Source organism: Gobio gobio, assembly GCF_949357685.1.
Source record: "Gobio gobio genome assembly, chromosome: 22".
In the NCBI taxonomy this organism is placed as follows: Eukaryota; Metazoa; Chordata; class Actinopteri; order Cypriniformes; family Gobionidae; genus Gobio; species Gobio gobio.
In genome coordinates, this window is record NC_137118.1 from 41,438,519 (window position 1) to 41,460,572 (window position 22,054).

The 22,054-nt window shown below is 36.0% G+C and overlaps 1 protein-coding gene across 1 annotated transcript; it reads left to right on the forward strand.

The window, feature by feature from the left end:
* The first annotated feature begins 1,433 nt into the window (after nucleotides 1-1,433).
* sec14l7 (SEC14-like lipid binding 7) lies at nucleotides 1,434-21,294 on the forward strand. Its single transcript, XM_079805053.1, has 12 exons — nucleotides 1,434-1,661; nucleotides 2,448-2,523; nucleotides 5,552-5,595; nucleotides 6,320-6,382; nucleotides 6,473-6,661; nucleotides 9,540-9,635; nucleotides 10,909-10,969; nucleotides 11,051-11,134; nucleotides 11,247-11,353; nucleotides 17,343-17,482; nucleotides 20,406-20,575; nucleotides 20,686-21,294. The coding sequence occupies exons 1-12, from the start codon at nucleotides 1,563-1,565 to the stop codon at nucleotides 20,787-20,789; spliced, it is 1,233 nt and encodes a 410-aa protein (XP_079661179.1). The 5' UTR covers nucleotides 1,434-1,562; the 3' UTR covers nucleotides 20,790-21,294.
* Nucleotides 21,295-22,054: the final 760 nt, after the last annotated feature.

Sequence of the window (22,054 nt, forward strand, 5' to 3'; positions counted from 1 at the left end):
TCTGACCCCGCCCACCTTCTCTGTTATTGGCTTACTTCTGAAACCAATTATAATATAAATATCAATCACTTGTTGGACGATTATTATTGGACCACACCTCAAATATTTAAATATAAGCATAATATAACGGGAATTTTTTTCTCAGTCTTGCTTAGTCATCCATTCTTCGTTTGGTGATCACAGAGTCCAGTTCTCTTGTTTCCTATTTGTATGTATTGCAGTTCTGACTGTACATTGACTTTGTTTGCTTAAAGTGCAATAAAAATAAAAAAAGTCCAGTTCTCTTGTAATTCTGAAAAGACAATGGACTACATTCACAGACCCTGTTTTTACCAGTACTGCCAAAGAGACACGTTTATAAATAACTCGTTTTAGAACACATAAAATAAGGGTATTTGATAATATTCTCTTTGATGGGATATGTAATTAAATAATTATTCAAAGGGGGAACTTATAATTTTCTGTTTGAAAAAGCAGTCTGTCTATGGCAAGCCGTTTTAACATGTAATCCTTTACTTATTCATTACTAATACTTAGTCACAACTGCTTTTTTACTCGCCAGAGTTCAATTAAAAATCTTACTAGTAAAATAAACATTTGAAATAAATACTAGTATCTATTAAATAAGTACTAGCTAATGAATAAGTACTATCTATTTAATAGGCCTACTAGTAAGTACTAGTATTGAATAAGCAGTGTTGGGGTAACGCATTACAAGTAACTTGAGTAACGTAATCAGATTACTTTTTCAAGTAACTAATAAAGTAGCATTACTTTAAAAATGTACAACAAAATATCTGAGTTACTTTTTCAAATAAGTAACGCAAGTTACTTTTTCACATTATTTACTGACTGCTCTCTTGTCCCAATGTTGAGAAAAATCACAAGTGCAAACTGATGGTTATTGTAGTTCTAGACTAAATGTGAGCCTTTACTCATCTCACTTGCACTAAACATTCAGTATTCCTCAATGAATAAAATCAGCCAAATACCAAATAATAAAACCAATAATTATTAAATATTTATATGCATTTAATCTCACTTTATTGACCAATGTCTTGCTGCAAAAGATTAACGTAACGCATTACTTTTCTTTAAAAAAATTCTCAATACGAATATCTGACTTCACCACGGACAATTCAAACTAAATCATAATAATTATTCATGTTAATGATAATATGGGGAGCCCACTACTACAACAAAAACATAAAACAAATGTAGGCCTATTCTCCCTGTTTTTTAATTAAAAGATAATAATAAATGAGATTTAGTGATATTTTGACAACTCAAATAGGAAATGTCCCCGGTTTCCATTCAGAAATCTGGTCACCTTATAGGCTACTAGTTCATTTTAAGGATTAAACGTTAAGTCGGCCTGCCATAGTCTGTCTGTTAAATCAATTGTTGTGATTGCAGAGCATATGTAGGATTTGTTTCCATGGATTGTTTTAAGAGTGACACTGCATCTTTCATTCATGAGCCTAGTACCTTAGCGACGCGTGTGTGTCTTTTCTTCAGCACGCGCGGCTCTCGTGACCGGGGCGGGTATAAATATCGGGTGCATGAGCGCGAGAACTCAATGCGCGAGCGCGTTTGATGCTGACAGTATGAGCGGACGAGTAGGAGACCTCAGTCCCAAACAAACCGAGGCTTTAGCACAGGCAAGTAAATGCACAAAATCTATTCTTTTTAACATCTTTATTCCTGTATTTCAAAAGATTTTCACTTAGTATTTTGAGTGTTAGTCATATATTATATGCTATTAAAACTGGTGTGTTTTAAAGAAAACTATATGATATACATACCGTTCAAAAGTTTGGGGCTAGTAATATTTAAAAAAATGAAAGTAATAATTTAGTGCAGCAAGGACCAATTAAAGTGATTGTATAACGACATTTATAGACATTAAAATTATTTAATTAAAGTGACAGTAACGACATTTATAGGCTATGATTACAAAATATTTCTGTCAAATAAATGCTATTCTTTTGACCTTTTTCTTCATCAAAGAATCCTGAAAAAACTATCACTGTTTTCACACAAATATTAAGCAGCACAACTGTTTCAACAATGATACTAATCATAAATGTTTTTATGCCAATCTTCGTCTTAAAATGATTTCTGAAGGATCATGTGACACTGAAGACTGGAGTAATGATGCTGAAAAATTCAGCTTTTATCACAGGAATAAATAAAAATTGGTGTATTATTACAATATTATAATAATATTACAGCATTTTTAATTGTAGCCTAATGATATTTAACGTTTATCAAATAAACGTAACCTTGGTGAGACTTCTTTCAAAAACATAAAAAATCTTACCGATCCCAAACTTTTGAATGGTAGTGTATGATTATATTAATTTAAAATTGCATACAAAACTAATCTTCAGGGGTAGCCCTGTTAAATAAATGCTGTTATATTTAAATATTATTTGTTTGGTCAGTTTCGGGAGAAAATTGCAGATGTTGTTGATCAACTGTCCAATCAAACTGACCATTACCTTCTCCGGTGGCTCAGAGGTGAGGACGGATTTTTTTATCATGATTTAATAACACAAACATCAGAGTTTGCAAACAACATGGTTCTCATAACATGTACTTTTCTGGGAGTTTGATTTCAGGTTAACTTTTATTTGAATATAGTGGAGACCTGCTTTTAATTGAATATCTCTGATGGTCATATCGGATGACCTTATGACCTGTGTGTTGACTAACAGAATGCCAGATCTACAATAATCATCAGGAAACACTTGTGATTATATGGAGGACAATATATATGCAAGTACTCTTCCATGAAAAAAAAACGGAGTTATTTCTGAGATTTATTTAGATTTTCATTACCGATTGCTTTATCTTAACCAGTTTTATCTAGAAATCGATATTTTCTGTTGAGATAACATCCCAAAACCTGCTGACTTTACTTTTTGAGAGGGAAGTTCAAGGTCACATTGTTGTGAATGTAATATATGTGTCAATATTTATCTATCTTCATCTGTGATTTTTGACCGAGAATTATTTGCACTCAACCTTTGCACTACATTATTGTATAATATACAGTCCTCGTCTGCATTTATTCTTTAAAAGGTTAGTTCGCTCAAAAGTGAAAATTATCCCATTATCTACTCACCCTCAAGCCATCCTAGGTGTATATGACTTACTTCTTTCAGATGAATACAATCTGAGTTATATTAAAAAGTGTCCAAGCTAATCCGAGCATTATAATGTCAGTGAATGAAGCCCAAAAAAGTGCATCCATCCATTATAAAAGTGCTCCATATGGCCTCGGGGGGTTAATAAAGGCCTTCTGAAGCGAATCGATGGGTTTGTGAAAGAAGACATCCATATTTAAATCTAGTTTCTGGCGGACCGCCTTCCGTATTCAACTTACGAAGAAACTGTAACGCCTCTCGCAGTTCAAAACCTTTCGCCACGTCCGATGTCATCGTCATGCCAGTTACTCTTTTTCCGTAAGTTGAATACAGAAGGCGGTCTGGTGGAAGCTAGATATTTTACATTATAATGTGCTAAATGTGGATATTTACACTTTACACTTTTTTTGGGCTGCCATTCACTGCGTTCACACCAAACGCGAATAGAGCGTCTGGAGCGAGTGATTTCAATGTTAAAGGGTTTGTTCACCCAAAAATGAAAATTAGCCCATGATTTACTCACCCTCAAGTCATCCTAGGTGTATATGACATTCTTCTTTTAGACTAATAAAATCTGAGTTATATTAAAAAAATGTTCTGGCTAATCCAAGCTTTATAATTGCAGTAATAGTTGCTCTTCTTTTGAAGTCCATAAAAACTGCATCTGTCCGTCAAATAACGTGCTCCACGCAGCTCCAGGGTGTTAATAAAGGCCTTCTGAAGTGAATCGATGCATTTGTGTAAGAAAAATATCCTTTTTTTTTTTTGTATAATTTTTTTTCTATGGCTCTGCATCAGCCGTCCCCGCGCTATCACTTCCGGCGAATAAGGTCAAAATACATGCAAAATACCGGCGCGATCATATACATTGATTCCTCATTAGTGCCTGGCGGATCGGTCGAATGAGGCATCTATGTATATAAATCTTTGATCACGCCAGCATTTTGACCTTATTCGCCAGGAGTTATGGCGCTGGGAATACTAGATGACATTCGCCTGATAAGAGGTAAAAAAAATTACATAAATACTGTTCGGTTTCTCGCAGAAACCGATCGTTCGTGTCTTAAGACATCAATGTTTCGCCACGAGCCGCATGGTTTAATAAGGATTCGTATGTCTATGTGTTTTTACTCTCATTGCTCTCATACTCTAAAATAACCCCACTGACATGCATTATACGACTATCACGCTGCAAAGGTTGGAGTTAAAAATCTTCATTTGTGTTCTACTGAAGAAACGACACCTACATCTTGGATGCCCTGGGGGTAAGCAGATAAACATAAAAATTTGGTTTTTGGGTGAACTATCCCTTTAAGTCAATGTAAAGACACGTTCGGTCGTCTTGCACGATAACACGCAAGTTTGCGCATTTGAAGCGAATTCGCATCTGACGACCGAGTTGAAAATGTTTAACTTTGGCGTCTATTCGCGCCGCGTTAACCAATCAGGAGCCTGCTTACTGCTGTCACGTAGTGAAGTGATGAGAAACCCCTCATAATTTAAAAATACTACTATTGTGTCACAATTTAATTTTAAGACTTTTTCAGGTGAGAATGTAGTTGTTTAAAGCTCAAATCTGTGGTTTATAAAGAGAGCGCCTATTTAAAATAAATTAATCTTGTGAGTTGTGAGATCCAGGCGATCACCGGGCGCACATCGCTCATTAACCCCGGCGAGACCCCAGCCTTAACCCCAGCCTTTCCTCGGCCAGTCCTTCTGGCGTCTGCCGCTGGATCGGATGTCCTGTAGTGGTTAAACATGAGATAAAATGCGTCTTGTGTAGATCTAACGGCCGATCTTTGGTCTCATGAATCTATCATTTGTTGGGCAAAGAGAAGTTTCATAACTTTATTTTTTAGAAGATTTAAATATAAATGCAGTGAAGATAAGGTAGTGCGTTGCCTGGACCACATTTGTGTGGCTATTAATGTTTAATATATTTTTTTTATGAAAATGAAAAGAGGCAAAGTGGTGTTTTATGACATATTTCTCCTGGAGCGCCTTGAACGCGCGTCTATTTAGCTTCAACCGCTCGATTTATACGCGCGTCCACAGCGAATGGATTCAAAAATCACGGTAGACGTGATTTTGAAGCTCTATTCGCGTTTGGTGTGAATGGTGTGAAAGTCATATACACCTATGACTTGAGGGTGAGTAAATCATGGGCTAATTTAAATTTTGGGGTGAACTATCCCTTTAATTGTGATTTATCTAGGAAAGAGCAGCATAGTATGGCATGTACTTTAATTCTCTCTCTCTCTCTCTCTCTCTCTCTCTCTCTCTCTCTCTCTCTCTCTCTCTCTCTCTCATTTTGCTTACAACCTAAATAAAAAAGAATCAAGACTGTAGAATAAAGCAGTTTACCTATTTGAATGTTTGGTCTCATATCTTGTTTGCAGCTAGAAGCTTCAATGTCCCAAAGGCAGAGGCAATGCTTAGAAAGGTAATATCACAGCTGACATTAACTTACAGCCACTTTAAAGACCCAGATCTGTATTACAGAAACATCTTAACTCATAATCTGTCTGGTTTTTTTTTGTGTGGATTTTATTTAGCAAGGATGCACTAAATTGGCCAAAAGTGTCAATAAAGACCTTTTATAATGTCAATAAATGCTTTTCTGTTCGTTTTCAACATTGATAATAATTAAAAATTGCTAACACTTTACGATAAGGCTTGATTAGTTAACGTTAACTAATTAAATATGAACTAAGAATGAACAGCATTTTTACAGCATTTATTAAACGACTGTATTTTTATTAACTAACTTTAATAAAGATTAAGAAATACTGTAACAAATGCTCATGGTCAGTTCATTTTAGCAACATTAACTAATGTTAACTATTAAGACATTATTGTAAATTGTTACCAAAAATGCAGCATATTAAAATGATTTCTGAAGGATCATGTGACACTGAAGACTGTTGCTAAAAAGTGAGCTTTGTCATTAGAGGACTAAATGAAACTTGAAAATATATTCAAACAGTAAACAGTTCTTAAATCTATATCACTTAGGAAATAGATATTGTTCACAATAAAAGAGGAAGTTTCTGGAATACAGCCCCTGGAGGCCACTTTGAAAAATACATTAAAGAAAAATAATTAAACCCCACAGAATTATATAAAGTTTATCTCACTTGGCTTACATAAATCACTATGTATTCCAGCATCTGGAGTTTCGCAAGCATATGAAAGTAGACACGATCATTGACAACTGGAGGCCACCTGAGGTATATCAGTACAGTACAACTCAAATATTTACCATAAGCTCAGAATGAAAAATGCCCTGCTAACACACATATATATTGTTCTCTGTCCAGGTCATCGAGCGCTATGTGGCAGGCGGAATGTGTGGCTATGATCGTGAAGGAAGTCCCATCTGGTACGATATCATTGGCCCTCTTGATCCAAAAGGCCTTTTACTGTCGGCTAAGAAACAAGACTGCCTTAGGACCAAAGTCAGAGACGCTGAACTTCTACGACAAGAGTGTGAGAAGCAGTCTAAAAAGGTACCTTCTGTCAAACAAAGACCAACTGACTAAGAACACATGCCAACTTATATTTGTGTCTTATTTTCCAGTACAAATATCTAAACATTCTTTAATCATGATACATTTGAGAAGCGAATTCTTAAAATATCTGCCAATGGGCCAGAAAAATAAACTTAAAGGGGTCATGAACTGTCTTTTTAAATAAATTTATACTCTTGTCTGAGGTCAACTTATTGCGTTTGCATGGTTTTTACATTCAAAAACATCATAAAGAATAAGTTATAGGCTATTTTCTCCCTTGGTTTTGAGGCTCTCTCAAGACAAGCTCAGTTTTGATGGGCGTGCCGCACTAAAGACTTGGAAGTAAACGCCCACGGCTAGGATTGGATAAGATTGGCATATTTAATGAGCTTTTGCTCCCCCTCTCAGTGAAAGCGTGTGGCAAACAGCAACCGGAATGAATCGCCCAGCCCACAGCCAGGGCTCGCAAAATGTCTTTATCAAACAAACACAATGATTCATCTCTCATCCACCCGCGATTGATTGGAATATAATTTTTTTATTAACGTTACTTGGCCCGCCCGATCGATGAATATAACCGCAAACTTCAAATATCGCGTCAAGAGAGTGAACAACGCACGTCAAGACAGTAATGAACCAAGAACACCACAAATAAAGTATTCTCCAGCCTTTGACAGCGTGCTTAGGTATGTTCTGTTAGACACGTACACATATTCAATTCAATTAAATTCAAATGTATTTGTATAGCACTTTTCACAATACACATTGTTTCAAATCAGCTTTACAGAAAGTGCATTTCATAAACGTACATTGAAAAATGTTAGAAAGAGAATGTTAAAGAAAAATGTTCGAAAAAGTTAATCAATCATGTATTAATTTAGGCCATAACAATGCTGGCGTTGAGTCGTCTCTTCACAGGCGTCGAGACGTCTCTTCACAGGTGTTGGGGCATCTGAAGTCTCCATGAGAGGCTGGATACAAACTGGAGCTGACGAACTAGTTACCTCGGGACTAGTGTCCCGAGATAACAACAGAAAAGCAGATGGGAAATAATTAGCATAGCTGCTGTTCAGAATATTAATGCTTTTGATCTGATTTAATTGTAGTATAAAAGGTAATTATAATGTGAATGCTTGGCTAAAGAGATGCGTCTTTAATCTAGTTTTAAACTGGGACAGCGAGTCTGAACCTCGAACAATATCAGGAAGACTATTCCAGAGTTTAGGAGCTAAATGTGAAAAAAACATAATCCATAGATATCAAACGATCTGTAACAATGCAATACTATCACATATAAAAACATGTTTTACTCACATTAGTGTGTTGCTTCATTCATTCATGTAATCTCATCCTGTCTACAAATCCAGTCTCTTGTTTACAAACGAATCCGTGGTTAAATGAACATACGTGCAACGTCTTCCCCACTTGAGCTGGTTATTCATTAAAAATAAAGTTCATCCATGCATTCATAATATTGGAATCCGAATGAAGCTTATGCGGTATGTTTACTGCTTAGAAATTCGATGCTGTTTAGCCATGGGCGTCGGAACCATTGAATGTAGGTGGGACAAGACCCACCCACTTTTTACGATCAATGATATTGGACCCACTCACTTTTATCGTCTCTAACATTCAGCACATGTCTGTTTACCTAACCCTAATCGATAAACACTTATTATTAAACACATATTAGACGCTTTATTTCCACTTTTCTAATATTTTCTTAATTTGTATTGAAAATAAATGCCTTTCCGATTTGATATGTGATGGGAAAACGGAGAAGATTGATTTCGGCGAAAGCCGGACTCGAACCGCGGGTTTTTATATATCAATATATATATCAAAAGCTCAAGGGAAAGTTGATTTCTCAATTCATGACCTTTTTAATATAGAAGGTGTTCATTGATGTCACTTTCCCGTCGGAACACGCACCCTCAGCCGGACTGAGTGGCAAAAAAGCTGCTGCATAACTGGAGTTAATAGGGGAAACTGCGAAAACGTGAGTAAAACAAATGATTTTCAGTTTAAATTAAAGTATTCCTTCCAATTTACCAAAGATCCATTGATCCATGGATATTGACATGCAGCCAGGAATCGTGTTTCCTGACATTGTGCTGATTTCGACATCGCGGAAATGCATACATTTGACTGTGAACTCTTTATATAAATACAATATGGTCTAAATCCACATGAGGACTTTATCAATGTTCTATATATTGTCATATCATCCAGCCCTAAAACTTGTATAGTTTTTTTTTTTGTCAGTGTTTATTTAAAAACATCCAATTATGCAGAATATAAGATGGTAAATATTTAATTGAGGAGTTGCCAATACAATATATAACAATACAATCCACGTTTCACTGCCTGGAGTCCAGTTGTTTCTGTGAATTGCAGCGATCCATTTGCTTCTCTTTTCTGTAGCTTTCAGCCGTCTGTAAAAAATATACCTCAGATATCTGTCAAATCTCTTTGTGCTGTCAATCTCAAAGCTCTTTCCCTTTTTAGATGTGTTTTTCGCTGCATTCAGGCTGAACACCAATGCTGTCACTCTCTTTTTGCCACTCCAGCGGCCCTCCACACCTCAATAATTATTTTTCTTACCCCATTGGCAGATTTTCTTTTTCCCGTTTCAAGCATACATTTAATACATTTTTCAGAGAGCAGGACTTAATATCTGTAATTTTGCTTCTCTAGTAAATCTATCTTGGTTTAAGAATGTTTAGATATTTTTACTGAAAAAGAAGACAAAACAATCTGAATAAGAAAATACTTTATTTTCTGATGTCAGGTATTTTATTCATTTTTATTCATTTGCTGCAGTGTTGCTGTTGGTAATTGTTGACAGTTGTTCTTGTGTGATTTTATTCATCAGCTTGGCAAACACATTGAATCAATCACCATCATTTATGACTGTGAAGGGCTTGGCATGAAACATCTCTGGAAGCCTGTTGTTGAGATGTACGGTGAGGTAGGAACATCATGCTTTCAGTAGAGCTTGGCCATTTTGAACTTTATCATTGCTAAATATAATTGTTTGTTTATCACTGTGGCTTAGCGGTTAGCGCACATGCTCGGAAACCTACATTTGCATACTTATGCACTATTCTATGCCGCTTTGTAGTATAAATAGTGCGAGTAGTGTTCACACTGAAAAAAAGAAAAAGTTTACTTTAAATATCTGGATGATGCACCTCATTAACAGAAAAGACAAAGTGTGGCATGTTGGATACTTCATGCACTGTCGCAGCTTTAAAGGGATAGTTCACCCAAAAATTGTGTCATCATTTACTCACCCTCAAGTTGTTCCAAACCTGTATGGTTGAGTTTCTTTCTTCTGCTGAACACAGAAGAAGATATTTTAAAGAATGTTTGTAATCAAACAGTTGACGGTAGACGTTGACTTCCACAGTAGTAAAAAAATGCTTTTGTGTTTGACAGAAGAAAAACAACTTGAGGGTAAATTTTCATTTTTGGATGAAGTATCGTTTTAATTACATAGCAAAGGAGGAAGGGCTTTGGTGTGTGTACAATTGAATCCATCTTGTGTTATTTACTGGTCTAATGAAGTGGCAGAAAGGCAAATAAATGAATTATTTGAATTATTTGTTACACATGCCTCACAGTGTTAAATAATGCATCTTCCCTTCCTAATGCCGCGTTCCAGGCAACCCGTAACCCGTATTTTTCCAACCTTCTACCCGTGAAAGTGCACTGGAACGGCAGTCAAACCTGTGACTTACCACCCATGAACTCATACTAGATCAATGTACTCCCAGTTACGAGCTCTGACGTCAACATAGCCCGCAAAACAACAATGGCAGCCCCTATGGATGCGGCGTTTACGGACGTCGTACACGGTATTTTACAAATAACGTAAAATAAAAAGTATAACAGCTTCTCTTGCATTATGCACCGTTTTTCTCCTCCGTTTCCCTCAAATAAGCAAGGAGTAAGCACCTTTGGCAATAGAAATGATTGTAAATGAGCATAAGCCCCGTACGGTCCGCCATGCTTTGTTTACATCTAGCTACCACAATTCCTTGCGCTCAGGCAGTTTGGTGTGACTTTGCCTGGAACGCTACAAAGTCGTGAGTCGTGGTTTGAAGTCGTGACTTACGGGCTCAAAAGCCTACCTGGAACTCAGCGTAAGATCCATCTTAACATGTTAATTATCTGTTTCCACACTTGTTGTCAAGCTAAACTTGTCATTTTGTGATTATTATTTTATGTCTTCATTGCAGATTCTGACTATGCATGAAGAGAACTATCCTGAGAGCCTAAAAAAGGTGCTTTTAATCAAAGGTGAGTCACTGTTGCACCAGTAAAATCACGTCACTGATGCTGTTTAATAATCTTTTAATGCTTTACTTCTTCTTACTGCAGCCCCTAAACTCTTCCCTATTGCATACAACTTGGTCAAACACTTCTTGCGTGAGGAAACAAGGCAGAAGATCGCAGTGCTGGGTTGTAAGTTGTCTAACTAGTACTGTTTTTTTAAGGTATATATCATGATTATGATTGCAACTGCATGAATGACACCTCACAAATGGGAGTTTCTCTTTTGATCTCCACCTTCCAGCCAACTGGAAAGAGGTGTTGAGGAACTATGTGGATGAAGACCAGTTACCTGCGGTTTATGGAGGCTCCATGACGGATCCTGATGGAAACCCTCTCTGCAAGACCATGGTGAGATTCACTAGACAGGAGATTCACATACACTGGCGTTTTGAAAGAAATGTATACTTTTATTCAGCAGGGATGCATTAAATTGGCCAAATGTGACTGTAAGTAATGTTACAAAATATTTAATTCCAAGTAAATGCTGTTCTTTATTTCAATATTGATAATCATAAGAAATGTTTCTTGAGTAAATCAGCATATTCGAATGATTTCTGAACGATCATGTGACACTGAATACTGAGTAATGATGCTGAAAATTTAGCTTTGATCAAAGGAATAAATTACATATTAACCTGTTAAACTGCAACCCCACTTTGGGGCTCACAGCTGAAAACGACCTACCTGAATTAAAACAATTATAGCTCCTGAGAACAGTGTGCTACAGGCACAATTAAGGTATCTTTGGAAAGAAGACACTTGGGACTCTACTAAAAAGCAATCAGAGTTGATAATTCTCAAACAGATAAAAAATTATAATAGTTGAAATGCCTCAAAAATTATTTGCACTACACAGAATGTTGTATTATTTCATGTAAAAATATATGAAAATAGACCTGGAGGAATCCAGTTCAGTTATGGATTGAAAGCCACACGACTTATCAGTTTATATTTCAAGTTTGAGGAAGATATAATGAAAAATGTGGTTCCTGCAAGCTTTTTTCCAAGACTATGTCTGTTCCATTTCTCCCTCCGCCTGCTTGAGGCACATCCCCAGAAATGACATCTCCCAACTAAAACAATTGCAGTTGCTGAACAATTTGCACTACATGCACAATTTAGACATCTTTAAAAAGAAGACACTTTAGAGTTTATTACCCAAACATTAAAGTAGAAAAAACTTAGAAAGACAAACAGTTATAGAAGTTGAAGTGTCTTGAAGATGATTTGTGCTACAATGAACACTTTATTATTTGATGTAAAAATATATGAAAATAAGCCTGGAGGAATCCAGTTAGTTAATGAATTGAAAGGCACAAGTCTCATCAGTTTATATTTAAAATTTGACGAAGATATCATGAAAAATGGGGTTCCTGCATGCTTTTTTCTAAGAATATGTCCAGGTGCCAAGAAACCTACAGGAGACTTGATAACCTAATGTTATGAAGTGTACTGCAAGCTGTTTTAGCCATCATATATGATGCTTGAATGCTTTTTCAACTATAAAATAATAGGCAGAACCATAAGACTTTGTATTAGTGATTTATTTGTACAACAGAACTTATAAAAATATAATAAAAATGAAATATTAATAAAAAAAGAGCTAAACTTCTTTGCATCTGAAAATACAACAAGTAATATAAGTATAATAACTATAAATATAACTAGTAATATAAATAACAATATAATATAAATATATAGCTATAAAAACACACACAATTTGCAAATGTAAAAAAAAAAACATTTACTGGCCTTTTACTGGCGGATTCAGGTCTACAACAGCAAGTGCAGATCTTGAAGAATCTGAAAGCGTTCTTCTCTTTTCTGCTGGTTGACTGGTGCTTGGATGCCATAGCTCATCTGAAGACTCAACCTGATGCCTGTAGAATGGCAAGGAAAGGAAAGAGAATTAGCACTGCATGTCCTATTTCTGTATAGTTTGCCCATTCAATCAACAATCACACTGTCATCATTCACTCTAATTACAGGCCATCCCATGAACAATGAAACTGATGGGCAGTCGGTTAGACAGCATTCATATTGACGGCCACCTATACATTCTCACACAGCCCAAGCATCAATCTAACGGCCGGCTATACAGTGAGCATTCATATTGACGGCGGCCCATACATTCGCACACAGTCCTACAATCAATATAATGGCCGGTGATACAGTGAGCATTCAACAATCACACAGATGGTCGGCCGTCTGTGTGTGCTAGAAAAAATGCTAAATATCAGTATATGTATAATCTATACTGGTATATTGTAATTTTTCTAGCACACAGGAAAAACATAAAATAAATACAGTCTCAATATATATATATATATATATATATATATATATATATATATATATATATATATATATATATATATATATATATATATATATATATATATATATATAAAAACAATTACTGGTGTTATATATATATATGTTTTATTTACACACACATGGGGAAAAATTATATATACTTTTTCCCCATGTGTGCTAGGAAAAATGCAAAATATCAGCATATGTATAATGCATACTGGTATATTGTAATTTTTCTAGCACACAGGAAAAACATAAAATAAATACAGTCTCAATATATATATATATATATATATATATATATATATATATATATATATATATATATATATATATATATATATATATATATATAAACAATTACATGTGTTATATATATATATGTTTTATTTACATACACATGGGGAAAAATTATATATACTTTTTCCCCATGTGTGCTAGGAAAAATGCAAAATATCAGCATATGTATAATGCATACTGGTATATTGCATTTTTTCTAACACACAGAAACAATAAAATAAATACATTCTCACACACATTCTCAATATACATAAACAACTACACATAGCAACTCACCGGTATGTTATTGGATCAGCTCTGTCAACAAGCACCGTCATCGCTGTGTTCACTCTTCTCAATGGTTTTCCACACCGCTGCTTCGAGTGAGCTCAAATAAAGCATCTTCAACACAATAAAAACTTCTTTTGACGATCCATTGGATAATACATTCCGTCCAGTTAGTAAGATTAGCAAACAGTTACTACAAAGAGACCGTCTGTTTGTTTACTAGCCCGTTAGCTTTATGCTGTCAGTGGGGGTGTGTCAAACTCGCTGCATCTCGTGGGGAGATTGCGCCACATTGGCACATTCAAATGAATAAATATTCACGCCCATGTGACAAATATACACATGCAAGATCTCGTTGGAATCGTGTGCTCATTGGCTACATTTTCTGTCAGTCATGACGATTCAATGCTTTTATTGGCTCCAGATAAACAGACATTATCATTGGATGAGCACGTCATGACATCAGATAAAACGAGTGCCATGGTTGGATATTTTTGACTATATCGCGGCTATCTTTGCATGTTTTTGAGTGGGGTTAGTTGTATTTTGTTCGTAACATTCTAAGGTATAAACCCATGCCACTTTATGCTACCGGGAGACTGTTTTTGGTGCATTATTTTATTGCATAACAGTCTAGTATGATACTTCGCTCCGCGGAAATGCGATGTAAACAAAGGATTAACCATCAATATTACACCGTTATTGTTTCGTTGGATTAAAATGCTCTATGGGATGTTATTCAGTGGACCTTCACCTTTCCATTCATTCTGGAATTTTTAGCAGAGGATGCGTGTGTGGCTCGTAATTAGGACATTAAAGGTAGGTGCTCTGTTTTTAATTATGCTTGATTTGATGTGTATTGCTTACATTCATGCAAAAATACAGCCGTTATAAGCTTTTCATTGAAAAACAGTGGTCTGTCCTCGATGCTTGAGGTTTAGACCTTTAGAATGATATATAGTTTGTCAAGATTAATGATGTTTTTTTGCGTTAAATCTATTAACAAACATTACACTCGTGCTAAAAATAGCGCTTCAACCCGTGCACGTGCTCATGAACGTTAATTAACATACATTCAAATAGAATTTTTTTATTTAAAGGAACACACCACTATTTTTGACATTTTTCCAACTTCCCTAGGGTTAAACAGTTGAGTTTTCGAATCCATTCAGCCGATCTCCGGGTCTGGCAGTAGCACTTTTAGCATAGCTTAGCATAGATCATTGAATCTGATTAGACCGTTAGCATCTCGCAAAAAAAAGGACCAAAGAGTTTCAATATCTTTCCTATTTAAAGGCCTCCTGAAATCAAAGTGGAAGTTTTTTAGCTTTTGTGTTCCAAGCTGGTGTGTTCCAAAACAATGACAAAATTCGCATTTAGGAGATATAAGCATTCAAAACTTACAGTCTCTCACTTCCGTTAAAATGGATCACAGATTTTGATGACATCATCGCAGACTTCACCTTCTCATCAAATCTTCTTTCCAATCAAATGCTCTCTAGAATCTGAAGCGCCCGCCCCCTACACTATAAATAGATGCTGAAGCAGCGGCGGAAATCGGTCAGCTGTTCACACAGTTACTATTTTCTACATGGTGAATGGCACATAGTGCACTACACATGCGATAGGAAAGATTCAGATGGTGTAAATATGCTTTCAGTTGAGGCAAATGAAGTTTGGTTTCACGTTACTTTCACGCGCACCGCAGCAGCGCACACATATTCTAGCCCAGAGCTGTTGACTAGAGACACGAGACGAGAGCGCAGCGCGGATCATATGCGCGAGTCGGCGCACAAAACAAAACATATCGGACCTATTTAAATTCTGCACAGAATGCTGTATTTCGAAGCGATATGTAGGAGATTATGATGATAAATGGTTGGAGATTAGGAGGAAACTCTGGCTTTACCAAACAGAAAGGCTCTAGTCAAACTGGGATATTAACGAAACACTATTGGCTGTTTCAAAAAAGGGGAGGAGCTGCTAACAGCTTGATCCATTTCAGGGGAAATTACGTCAACACATTGAATAATGCTGCGTGTTTCAAGGCACTTCAGTGGGCCTTTAAAACTTGACTCTTCTGTAGATACATTGTGTACTAAGACCGACGGAAAATGAAAAGCTGCGATTTTCTAGGCCGATATTTAACTATTCTCTCATTCCTGCGTAATAATCAAGGAACTTTGTGCCGTACCATGGGTGCAGCAGCGCAATGATATTACGCAGTGCCTGAAAATAGGCTAACTTACGTTTTTCCTACGACATGCCACGCTTATTAGGCTAGGTTAAATATCATTGCTGCTTTCGCAGTGCAAATTTTGTCTGGAAAGATGAAAATAGTATGTTTTCATCAGTTATTTTATCTACGGGTCACTACATTACAGATTTCTGCGCATTCAAAATCAGATACAGATAACTGTAAGCAGATAAGCAATGTAAAATTACGTTTGTTTGAATGCATTAGAGAGAGCGATTGCGTGTGTGAATAAGTGCTACCTGTTTAAAATGTGCTTTCACCCGATCATATTCAGTATGTAGAAGGTACAAAAAAATTCCTTAAACTATATATACAAAGTCACTACATCAAATACATCCCGCTCATGTCCAATGCCGTCATCAATAACCTTTACATTCTTTCTGATTTGAGTGATCCATCTGTATCAAGCTAGTTAAATGTTTAACGTGTGATTTCTGGCTTAAATGCAGTTATATTATGGGCCGTTGGCATGAATTGAACTCGTGATGGAGTGGTAGTGGAGCGCTCTCGGAGTGAGTGAAAACCACGTCACTCCGACTTTTAAAAAAAGTCGTTCCTCACTCCATTCAAAATCACGCCGCTCCACTCCTCACTCCGCTCCCACTCTGCTCACATCTGGTTACAATGCGCGCTCCCTGTGCAAGCAGGTTGTCACGTTGGTTATGTTGACGGAAGTTAGGCTATTTTCAGGTGCTGTGTAATATCATTGCACCGCTGCACCCATAGTACGGCAGCAAAGTTCCTTGATTATTACGCAGGAATGAGAGTATAGTTCCTAGCCATATCGGCCAAGAAAATCACAACTTTTCATTTTCCGTCGGTCTTAGTACACGATGTAACTACAGAAGGGTCAAGTTTTAAATAGGAAAAGTATCTAAACTCTTTGGTCATTTTTTAGAGCGAGATGCTAACGGTCTAATCAGATTCAATGATCTATGCTAAGCTATGCTAAAAGTACTACCGCCAGACCCAGAGATCGGCTGAATGGATTCGAAAACGGTAAAACTCTACTGTTTAATTCTAGGGGAGTTACAAAATGAGCCTATTTTCAAAAATAGGGGCATGTTCCTTTAAATAAGTGCAGCCTTGGTGTGCATAAGAGACTTCTTTCAAAAACATAAAAATCTCAAACTTTTGAATGGTAGTGTATACACCAATATTTAGTTGCCTTTTCTCATTTGACTCTTACCCCCCCAGTTAAGTTATGGTGGTGTAGTGCCAAAGTCCTACTACGTACGGGACTCTATCAAAGTGCAATATGACCAGTGCGTCACAGTTAGCCGTGGCTCTTCATACCAGCTAGATTATGAGGTGCTCTTTCCAAACTGCTTGCTACGGTAAGTACCATTTTTCAGTGCTAATAGTTATGTTTGGCTGTATTGCAAAATATACTCTTTCTTGGGGCTGGTTCACACAGACCGTGATTCTGCTTTGAAAAATGCGGGACACAGGCAGTGGAATGGGGGAAAACCACAAGGCCACAATTATATATTTTTAAAATCTCATAATTTGGCAGCAGGTAGGCTATATAAGGCTGCTGTCACTTTGAGACCTGATGCACCGATCCATTATACTGTTACACATGCAGAAAAAGAGTATTGGAAGCATTTCAGATATTTCAGTATCGAAAAATCGATATTTTGGACTATACTACATTGTACTTTATTATTTTTCAAAGACTACAATTGAAACATGTATATATTATACATAGAATTCAACCCGCCAAAGTGACTATAAGGAGTGATTGTGTTACACGCCACTGCTGAAATGTGTTTTGGGTTTGTTTTTTAACCACAAGAGCGACAAAAGTTACATAGTGCATCGATGGAACCTTTGCATTCCACAAAAGGCTCTTTATAATGGGTAAAGGTTCTTTAGAATTTTAAAAATGTTCTTTACATTAAGATATAAATGGTTCTTTTAAGCATAGATGTGTATACGTAGATTCCCCATTAGCGACTGTTTCTATGGGCCGCGATACGTTAGCCGTCCGCCATTTTCGAACGGTCAAAGCGTGAACGCGCTTTGTGAATATTCAAATGTTGCCTGTGTGTCTGCAACCGTAGTTATACACAAGCATGTATGAAATGAATATCTATACATCAATAGACTGCAAGGACAGCAATAGACCGTTAGGATTTTGTTTATCATTAATGGTAGATAATTCTGCATATTCTAAAAAATATTGGTTAAAGATCTTTACATTTTCTTAATATCATTAATATTGACCATCAGAGAACCCTACAGACACATTGCTCAGCTTTTAATGAACGCAGTGAACACATTATAAACAAGTTCATTGGAAAGAAATCATAAACCATCAACCAGTCAGCCATCAAAGTAAATAAATTATTATACATTTATTTAAAATATGAAAACACAAACCAACACATTGTCACCTGTGAAAGGTGATCCAATTTGTTCTGGAATTTAAATCGCGCTGGGCTTTACAGAGGCTGTTGTTTTTTATGCGAGTGATGATTGACAGCATCTGAAGTGTTGACGTGTGTTGACCGTTCTAAAATGGCGGCGCGTCGACGTGCCTGGAGAGGTCGAATGGGGCATCTACGTATACATATATATGCTTTTAAGAACTGTTCACTGTAATGTTCTAAATAAGGAAACCTAAAATGGTTTTTCTATGGCATCGCTGTGAAAACCCCCTTTTGGAACCTTTATTTTTAATAAGGTTTTTGATCTGTAAGATTTTTAATGTTTTTAGAGGAAGTCTCTTATTCTCATCAAGGCTGCATTTATAAAACAAAAAACAAAACAAAAAAACAGAAAAGTTATTTTACGTTTTAATAATATTTCACAATATTACTATTTTAATTAGAGATGCACCGAATCCAGATTTTTGGGGTTCGGCCGAATACCGAATCCACTGGTTAAAATTCCGAAATCGAATACCGAATCCTACTCCCATCCTCAGTCCATTATCACAGCAAACACATTAATGAAGTAAACAACGTCCACAGCAGTGTATTTTTCATTTGATTTGATTTTAACTGTAAAAAAAAAAAAAAAAAATAGGCAACATTATGCCAGGATGACTGTCCTTCCTTTGCCGTACCTGAAGTTGCTGCATTTTGGCTGCTGTCTGTAGATTCCTTCATGCACAACTCTATTCTTTCGGATGTGTCATACGCAAATGTTTTAACAGCGGCTATTGTTTAGGGAGCTTGCCACCACGAGACAAATCAGCATTGCAAATTAAACATGTAGCTCGACTTGAATCGCCTTCTTTTGACTGGAAGTACTGCCAAACAACACGTTTTCTGTTCACGAGGTCCACTTTCACTTTCTCACAGCCTATTGCATTCGGACGGTCCACCTAATAAACACGTTCACCATAATCGGCCCAATATTCGACCGCATCCCTAATTGTAATATATTTTATAATGTAATGTATTCCTGTGATCAAAGCTGAATTTTCAGCATCATGACTCCAGTCTTCAGTCACATGATCCTTCAGAAATCATTCTAATATGATGATTTTCTGCTCAACAAACATTTATGATTATTATCAATGTTGAAAACAGTTGTGTAAAACATTTTTTTCAGAATTCCTTGATGAATAGAAAGTTTAAAAGAACAGCACTTATTTTAAATATAATCTTTTGTAACATCATAAATGTCTTTACTGTCACTTTTGATCAATTTAATGCATCCTTGCTGAATAATTGTATTAATTTCTTTAAAGTTCTTAACTTTAAGAACTTAATTCTTACTGACCCAAAACTTTTGAACGGAAGTACAATGTTACAAAAGCTTTCTATTTCAGATAAATACTGTTCTTTTGAACTTTCTATTCATTGAAGAATCCTAAAAAATGTTTTTTACACAACTGCTTTCAACATTGATAATAATCATAAATGTTTGTTGAGCAGCAAATCATCATATTAGAATGATTTCTGAAGGATCATGTGACACTGAAGACTGGAGTAATGATGCTGAAAATTCACAGGAATAAATTACATTTTAAAATATATTTAAATAGACAACAGTTATTTTACATTTTAATAATATTTCACAATATTACCGTTTTTTTTGTTTGTTGTATTTTTAATAAAATAAACGCAGCCTTGGTGAGCACAAGAGACTTCTTTTAAAAACATTAAAAATCTTACCGATCAAAAACTTTTGAACGGCAGTGTACTCCATATAAAGTATGCTACTCCATCCTGACCATAACCAGTCCTTCTTTTGTGATTAAACTAATAGAATACAAGTAGTCATCATTGCTTTTTCTCGATCCAGATGGCAGTTTGCAAGCGAGGGGTCTGATATCGGTTTTGGACTTTACCTGAAGACAAAAGGGAATGAGACAAAGAAAGTGGAAGCCATGCAGGAAATACTGCCGACCGAACGTTACAATTCCCATCTAGTTCCAGAGGAAGGATCCTACACCTGTGAAGAACCAGGAATCTGTACGTTTGTTTTGAATTTTCCGTCTAAGTTCTTGGTGATATTCCGAAGCATGAATTTGCTGACAATTAATTCGCCATTTATGCTGACAACAATCTTTTTCTCTCTATAGATGTGGTTCGATTTGACAACACTTACAGTGTGATCCATTCAAAGAAGGTCTGCTTCACTGTGGACGTGCTTCTACCTGAGGGACACACAGGAAAACAGGCATAAAGCCCGACTGGAACCAGACTTAAGTCATATATCCAGCATTAGATAAGGTGTCCTCAGGAAATCAGAAGTGCTACATTAGGGTTTTTAATTTCACAGTTTTAAGATAATTATTATTATTATTAAACATAATTATGAGAAGTGATAGAACACAGACAAGTTCCTAAAAGATGTTGTATGAACCGTTTCCGATATTTGAAGTACAATTGTGTATGATAAATGGAAGCAGATGTAGACTGATTGGGGACTATTTGGTCAGTATAGAGAACTTCCTTAATGTGAAATAATTATAATTATGGCCTTATGAGATTATCTCTAAATGAATATGTCACTGAACGGCATTGAATCATAAAACTTAACTCATGTCAACACATTTAATGGTTAAATTCTACTATTAGAAAGATAGTAATCTCTGTAGTTGTAGCAACCTCTTGTATAATCTTGAGTATATTTGAAATGTACACATGATTATGCACTAATCTGAGAATAAAACACACATGTTGACTAGTCTGTGTTTATTTGTAACACTAGAGGACGCACTTTCATCACATTCTACCCGATTCATCTCTGGATGAAATGATGGTCTGCTTTTACACGCATCCACAAACAACAAATCCACGTAGCCTACATAAGGCAGACCATTGACGTTGGTTAATTTACTTTTTATTACTGTAATACAAAAAACAATAGGCCTATTATTTAAATTATAGTACTTATACATAGCCAAATTGTTGTTTATTCTATACTGATAAGCGTTACAGTAAAAGACATTGATGGGAAATGTGCTACATTGTCATCTAAATACTACAAAAATTATTGTCTTTATCCAAAATCTACCCTATATTTACTACAAAAATTATTGTCTTTATCCAAAATGTACCCTATATTTTTTTTTTCACCATTTGATTTTGTGATGAAATTCACCAGGGGCTTGTGCTGTTACATAACACCACCACGCGCTACAACACTATGTGGCGCGAGCAAGAATAAATCGGTAGAAGAAGACTAAATATATATAGTATATCATTTTTAATGTTAGATTCTTACATTTGTTTATGCTTATTACCACAATTTATTATTTAAAAAAAATACCTAATCGTGCCACAAGACGTTTATTAGTGCAAACGTGGTGTATTTTTAAATAAGAACGCGCGCGCATGTATTTTTGAACGTTCCACGTAATTTTCCCACTGTATCGAAAGTGGGCGTTGCGCAATTTTGCATTATGCAAATGAGGGGGCAGGGTCCGCGTGTGGCAGCGATGACGT